The 7,500-nt window shown below is 53.5% G+C and overlaps 1 protein-coding gene across 6 annotated transcripts in view; it reads left to right on the plus strand.

Annotated features, from left to right (window-relative positions):
• The window catches only part of Socs16D (Suppressor of Cytokine Signaling at 16D), a 56,971-nt gene that overhangs the window by 37,240 nt on the left and 12,231 nt on the right, over positions 1-7,500 (plus strand). The window contains exon 1 of one of the 6 annotated variants that reach the window (XM_070145005.1): positions 6,871-7,012. The exons of 3 other annotated variants lie outside the window; for them this stretch is intronic. In XM_070145005.1, coding sequence (XP_070001106.1) covers positions 7,006-7,012 — 7 coding nt within the window. In that variant the 5' untranslated portion in view covers positions 6,871-7,005. Of the gene's footprint in view, positions 1-6,870; positions 7,013-7,257 lie in introns of those variants that run through there. 2 more of the 6 variants (XM_070145002.1, XM_070145013.1) reach the window with 2 other exon arrangements.

Below are 7,500 nucleotides of genomic sequence, written 5' to 3' on the forward strand. Positions count from 1 at the left end.
GGATAGCGGGAGGGATAGGAGAGAGGGGAATGAAGAGGGGAGATAGGGGGGAGGGGATAAGAGGGGTTGAGGGGTGATGAGGATAGCGGGAGGGATAGGAGAGAGGGGAATGAAGAGGGGAGATAGGGAGGGAGAGATGATAAGAGGGGTTGAGGGGTGATGTGGATAGCGGGAGGGATAGGAGAGAGGGGAATGAAGAGGGGAGATAGGGAGGAGGGAGAATGAAGAGTGTGAGGAATAAATGAGTGATGAAGGGTTATGAGGAAGAGAAACGTTGGGGGGAATATGTGATTGGTAATTAGGAAGAGAAGCGGGAGGAAAAAATTGTGATAAAGGAGAGAAGCGTGAGAAAATTATGAGGAAAAGGTGGGATTGACTGTAATGTGGTAAAGAAGTGCGAGGAAAATAATTGATGAGGAACAATGAGGAAGAGAATAAATGTGAGGAAAGATGATAAGTGATGGGAGAGGGACAAGGAAGACTAGATGTGAGGCAAAATGAGTGGAATTTCGATGATGAGGAAGACAAAAGACACCGTCTATAAAGAAACGGGACAGGAGCAAGGAGAGCGAAACAACGAAAGACGCGATAAAGGGGAAAGGAAAAGAAAATCCCTTCAAGAAACGAGGATGACGAAGAAGGTGAACAGAAGATCAAAGTAAGAAACCCCCCCCCCCCCCCCAAAAAAAAAAAAAAAAAAAAAAAAATGGAAGGGCATCCCAAAAGGTGTGATAAAAAAAGAGTGACGAGGAACAAAGGGAAGAAAAAAGGGGGGTAAGGAGAAGGAGGAGAGGGTAAGGGAGAGGGGCATGGGAAGGGGAGGGTGGGGGGGAATCCATTTCTTGAAGATTCTTGGAAACCATCGCAGCGCTCGAGAGATCTTCGTCTGGGAGCATTAACCCAGGTTGGAGTAGGGGGGTGAAGGGTGCAGGGGGAGGGGGCAGGTGAGGGGATTTGATAGGGGGGGGGGGGCAAGCGTTTAAGTTTTTGGGTGATTCTTGTATTGTGTTGATTTCTGCTGGTGTTATTTTTATGGGTTTGTTATCTTAAAAAGTGAGAGAGAGAGAGAGAGAGAGAGAGAAAGGGGAAAAAAAAGAGAGAGAGAGAGAGATAGGGGGAAGAAGGAGAGAGAAAGAAAGGCGAGAGACGTTGGTGGGCGAAGTCGAAGGTGGTGACCTAAGAACGTCTTGGGAATTGAATCTTTCAAGGCGATTTCTGGGAAGATTTGCGCGCCGATTTTTTGTTTGTTTGCAGAGCTGTTTGCGTTTCGATCTTAATTGCAGGAAAGATGGCGTCGGGCGAGTTTCCGGTCCTCTTTTTTCCCCCTCTCTCTGTAACGTATTTTCGTTCCTCGTACGGGAAGGGGGATAAGGTGAAAAAAGGGAGCTGGGAGAGAGGAGTGAAACGTACTTTTCTCTCTCTCTCTCTCTCTCTTGTTCTCTCTTTCTCTAGTTCTTGCTGTCTCTCTTTCTCCGTCTCTCCCCCCCCCTTTCTCTCTCTCTCTCTCTCTCTCTCTCCCTCCCTCCCTCCCTCCCTCCCTCCCTCATTTCCCTTCCTCCCTGACTCCTCTTCCTTCCTCCCCCCCTCTTCCTTCTCCCCTCCCCCCTCTCCCTCAAGCGCCGTAACACGTGGTTTTAAAGAGCGTGTTTAAGCAGCGCGAGGGTCAAGTGCGAAGGGAACCCCCCGAGAAACCCTCTCCAAGGAGTCCGGGTGTCGTGGATGCTGCTGGCTCGAGCATCCTTCGGGGCGCCGCATCTCCTGCCGTTCCTGGAATGCCGGGCGAAGGGGGGCGCGGCTGGTCGTTTAGGAGGGTTTTTTTTTTCATTATTCTTTTATTTCTTTTTGATTTTCTTGAAGAATTCTTGGGTGTTTGTTTTTGTCGCCCATTCTCTTTCATTTCTCTCTCTCTGTCTCTCCCTCTCTCTCTCTCTCTCTCTCTCTCTCTCTCTCTCTCTCTCTCTCTCTCTCTCTTTCTTTTTCTCTCTCTCTCTCTCTATCTATCTCTCCTTCTCTGTTTCTCTCTTTCTCTCTTTCTCTCCCTCTCTCCCTTTCTCCCTTTCTCCCTTTCTCCCTTTCTCTCTCTCTCTCTCTCTCTCTCCCTCTCTCTCTCTCTCTCTCCCTCTCTCTCTCTCTCTCTCTCTCTCTCTCTCTCTCTCTCTCTCTCTCTCTCTCTCTCTCTCTCTCTCTCTCTCTCTCTCTCTCTCTCTCTCTCTCTCTCTCTCTCTCTCTCTCTCTTCCCCCTCTCTCTCTCTTCCCCCTCTCTCTCTCTCCCTTCCCCCTTTCTCTCTCTCTCTCTCTTCCCCCTCTCTCTCTCTCTCTTCCCCCTCTCTCTCTCTCTCTTTCCCCCCCCTCTCTCTCTCTCTTCCCCCTCTCTCTCTCTCTCTTCCCCCTCTCTCTCTCTCTCTCTCTCTCTCTCTCTCTCCTCTCTCTCTCTCTTCCCCCTCTCTCTCTCTCTCCCCCTCTCTCTCTCTCTCTCTCCCCCTCTCTCTCTCTCTCTTCCCCCTCTCTCTCTCTCTCTTCCCCCCCTCTCTCTCTCTCTTCCCCCTCTCTCTCTCTCTTCCCCCTCTCTCTCTTCCCTCCTCTCTCTCTCTCTTTCCCCCTCTCTCTCTCTCTTTCCCCCTCTCTCTCTCTCTTCCCCCCTCTCTCTCTCTCTTCCCCCTCTCTCTCTCTCTCTTCCCCCTCTCTCTCTCTCTTCCCCCCTCTCTCTCTCTCTTTCCCCTCTCTCTCTCTATCCTTCCCTCTCTCTCTATCCTTCCCCCTCTCTCTCTCTTTCCCTCTCTCTCTCTCTCCCCCCCTCTCTCTCTCTCTCTGTCTCTATCTATCTCTCTCTCTCTCTCTCTCTCTCTCTCTCTCTCTCTCTCTCTCTCTCTCTCTCTCTCTCTCTCTCTCTCTCTCTCTCTCTTCTCTCTCCCTCTCTCTTCTCTCTCTCTCTCTCTCTCTCTCTCTCTCTCTCTCTCTCTCTCTCTCTCTCTCTCTCTCTCTCTCTCTCTCTCTCTCTCTCTCTCTCTCTCTCTCTCTCTCTCGCGTAATTTTCACCCTCATTTTCATTCCTTCGCTCTAAATACAAACATTTTTCTTTGCATCCTTCTTTTCCTTTCGCAGTAAATTTTAATTCGACGCAGAGAAGAACACGCGATCTTGCGGCCGTTGGACTGTATTTTTAAGTTTACGCAACGCTCTTGTCATCCCTTTTTCTGCCTCGCATCCCCACCCTCCATCAGGCAAAACAATAATCGATAAAATGTAAATAGATAAAGAGGGGTGGGTAGAGTGGAATAAGAGAGAGGCGAAGGATAAAGAGAAAGAGGGGTGGGGAGAGAGTGTGTGTGTGTGTGTGTGTGTTGGAGAAAGAGGGGGATAAGGAAGAGGGAGAGGGAGGAAGGAAGGAAGGGAGGGAGATTGGGTGAGGGGAAGGGAAGGAAGAGAGAGAGAGAGAGAGAGAAGAAAGAAGAGAGAGAGAGAGAGAGAAGAGAGAGAGAGAAGAAGAGAGAGAGAGAGAAAGAGAGAGAGAGAGCATGCCTTCAGGAAAATTCTACTCCATGGTGTAGGATGTATCAATCGTGCAGCTCAATCTCTCCGCACGGCTGGCACTGGCGCTGGTGTGCGGCACCCTTGTATAGTGCCTCCCTCCTTGTAACAATCCCCCCCCCCCTACGCGTGGCTGCCACTGCTATCTGGGTGTGTGTGTGTGCGTGTGCGTGTGCGTGTGCGTTTGTGTGTTTGAGAGAAAAGAGAGAGATGGGGGGGGGGTATGTTTGGATATGTGTGTTTGTGCGTGTACATGCGCGCGCGTGCGCCAGGCGTTTGCGTTATCCGTGGCACTCTCGTCTGGGGGATGTATCTGTCTTGGCTTCTCCGTCCTCCTCGCGCCGATCTCCCTGAAGTGGTAATTGTCGATTATTAATGACTGCCAATTATTCAGCGAGGAAGTCTGCAGGATCCCACATACCTGGACAGGGACGAGCGAGGGACGAGGGGGAGGGAGGTTGATGGGAACGGGCGAGATGCGGTTGGATGCAGGGGAGGGAAGAGGAGGGAGAAAGCCGCAGACACAGATGCACGGAGAGAGAGGGAGAGAAAGAGAGAGACAGACAGACAGACAGACAGACACAGACCGACAGACAGATACAGGTACAGAGACAGAGCGAAAGATGCATGCTAAGAATAAAAAGGCAACATAGATACACGGAAGACGGATCTGACACCGGAAGTTCGTCAGTCTAACCTAGGCTCTATACGACGGAGAAGCCCCCAATAATCTCCCCGCTCAGGACGAACTCATCCCCCTCGAAGACTTTAATTTTGTTACGACGTATTAGTGGCCATTTGCGAGTCTTTATGTTTTCCTTTGTTATCCTGAACGGGTTTGTTTCGACGTAATGTAAGTGTGTAGACGAAATGCCAGGCGCTGCTGGTGTCGAGGGTAAAGCGGAATGGCGGGTGAAGGGCAGGGAAAGGGAAAAGAGAGAGGTAGACCTATAGGCAAAGTGAGAGACGAAGGAAAAGAGAGAGGAAGGGAGAGGGAGACAAACAGAAAGACAGACAGAAACTAACGAGGGGGAGGGGGAGAGGATTGCAGACAAGAGGAAGAGAAAGATGGAAGGGAGGGGCACGAAGAGCGGAGGAAGGATTAGGTAGGAAGGCTGACTGGCAGGAAAAGAAAGGGAGGAGAGACAGGTAGGTAGAAAGAAGGGTACGAGAGAGAGAGCGAGAGCGAGAGAGAGAAGGGGGCGGTGGGCGGGAGTGCTCGAGTGTCTGCTAGAGCTTACCGTACCGGGCGGCAGAAGGTGTCTGCATGTGTCGTGGAAGTGTTGTGTTGTAGACCTGCTTTATACATGCAATTTCTATCCCTCCTTTGTATCTTTATAGTTTGCTTTTTATTATTCCTTTTTTATTTTCTTCTACAGTCGATTTATCATTCTACGGATGATGGCGAGTATTGCGCTTATGTTTAGTGACTGTGGCTGTAGTGCTGATAATGACATTTCACTGTTTAGAAAACTGTAGTTAGTTCGAGTGAAGTCGGAGCAGGAACGCCATGCCTCGAATGCTAAAGTCTAGTGTATGTCCTCACTTCCTCCACCCCGCTCTGCACGAAAATGCCCAGTGTATACACAGACCTACGCACGTCCATATCTACACATTGAGTTACATAATTGCTTTAACTTAGACACGTGCACATTTACATCTATTTATACACACACATATTCAAACACAAAGAGATGTACATATACACCACAATTACACACGCGCGCACACACACACACGCACACTCACACGCACACTCACACGCACACTCACACGCGCACACACACACACACACACACACACACACACACACACACACACACACACACACACACACACACACACACACACACACACACACACACACACACACACACACACACAAAGAAATAAAGAAACACATGCTCATGCCACACAATGTATACACCACGAGGACAAGTGTGTGAGAGGGTCGGACAGTAAGTGAGAGAGAGAGAGAGAAAGAGAGAGAAGGGGGGGCCTGGCCAAGATGGTCGTAACCGAGGTGTGAGAAGGCTGCCAAGGCGACGTGTGTGTGTGTGTGTGTGCGTGTGTGCGCGCACGCGATCAACAGGTGAACGAAGACGAAACCGCGCGGTAATTAACATCGCCAAGAAGGGCCTCGATGCTCTCTCGCACGCGGCGTTTGGAGGGACCTATTTCAGGGGAAGGGCTTTTGAGGGGCAGGTCCTTTTTAGGCGCATCCGACGGGGGTATCAGAGTTCCTTTTGGGGAGTGGGCTTTGGGGTCTCCCCTTTTAGAGGGCGGGGACGTGGCCCTCCACTCTTCTGGGGTGCTTCGGGGACCGGTTTTCGGTCTTTGGCTCGGGAGGGGCTTGAGTGTGGCGAGACAGGGATGCCTATGGCTCTGCTGGTTCTGGGTCTTGTTTTTCCCCTTGTGTGATTGCAGGGATAACTGCAACAAAATATGTATTGGCGTAATGTAGGGGAATTGCATTGCGTATTGCGTGCGAGGGTGTTGCAGCGGTGTGGACGTCGGGCGGTGCGTGTGCAGGTGAATCCGGAGCCGCCGTTGGGTGTGTGGGCGTGCGGGCAATCGGGCAACTCGTGAACATAGGCCGTAGACACAGGCGGTCGGGAACTTCAAACTGGGCGACTTCTGGCTAGACGCGTGGGTGTGGGGGATAGGGTGTGTTTCGAGTGGGCGTCGCGGGTGGCGAGAAAGGGTTTCGGGCGTGAGCGGGCGGGCAGACGGGCGGCGCGGCAAGGTGTGGGTGCGTGTAGGCGGTCCCGAGTGGCGACGAGGTGTGGGTGCGGGCGGCGAGGATGGCGAGGTGAAGGGCAAGGCAGCCAGGAGGACGACGGCGACGGTGTGTGTTCCCCGCGGCATTATCGATCCCACTGCGCATGAATGGCGGGGCGACCGCCCTTTGTATCCACTCACTCACTCACTCACTCCGCCGCCACACACTGCCTCCCTCCTCCCTCCTCCCCCTCCTTCTTCCTCTCCTCTCCTTCCTCGCCTCTCCTCTCCTTCCCTTGTGATCCTGTCTCGGAGGCTCGCCACGCCGAAGGGCCGTGCTCGGAGTGTCGTCAGAGCCCTTCCTGGTGCAAGGTCGGTGTGGAGTCATGAGGTAGGTCTGGCTGCGAGGTCAGTCCCCTCGCCTCTCTCTCTCCCTCTCTCTCTCCTCCCTCTCTTCTCTCTCCCCCTTCGCTCCCTCCCCACAAGATGAGCGAGAGCCGCCCTGGTGCCACCGCCGTACGGAAGCGAGTGGCACACGGGCGATGCGCTGTGGAAAGGGTGAAAATGAAATTGATTTAGTGCTCAGGTCGGGGTGGCACCCGCTCCCGCGCCCTCTGCGACTGCGTCAGAATTTGCACTCGAATCCGACGGGGCGCCGTGGCCGCGGCTTAGGATTCCCGGGCTGGTGAGCGGCAAGAGCAGTGCCGACCGTGCCAGCGCCTCCTCGCTGCCGCTGCTTGTCCTCCGATCGCCGCCATGAAAGGTAGACCAGCCGCTGTCAGGGTTCAGTGCCAGGAAGAATGCCAGGGAAGGTGAGGTGCAGGGGAGGGGGAGGGGTGGGCCGGCGCCTCGTGTGCCAGGTGTCCCTGCAGCAGCTGACCACAGCGCTCGCCGATGACCGCCTTCTGCTCCTCCCACGGCCATGGTGTCTGGGAGCCCAGCTGGCTTTCTTCGTGCTCCTTGAGCTGCTAACCGACCACTTCGCCCTCGGCACCTGGGGGAGGAGGCAGGAGCCGCCGTTGTGTGTGTAGGATATTGTAGCGAGGTTATTGGGTCCGGGGCCTGCTGGGGGAGGGGACGATGCAGGCACTGACGGAGCCACGCCACCGCCGCCGCCGCCGCCTCCCACTGCCTCGAACTTGGGTGGTGTAGGAGAAGCCGAAGAAGGCCCTTCCCTCGAAGACCTTGGCCCGCAGCAAGGCTTCCACGCCGTCGTCGCCGCCTTGAGACGATTTAGCCAATTATGAAAGT

Source organism: Penaeus vannamei, chromosome 3 (assembly GCF_042767895.1).
Source record: "Penaeus vannamei isolate JL-2024 chromosome 3, ASM4276789v1, whole genome shotgun sequence".
Taxonomy (NCBI): domain Eukaryota; kingdom Metazoa; phylum Arthropoda; class Malacostraca; order Decapoda; family Penaeidae; genus Penaeus; species Penaeus vannamei.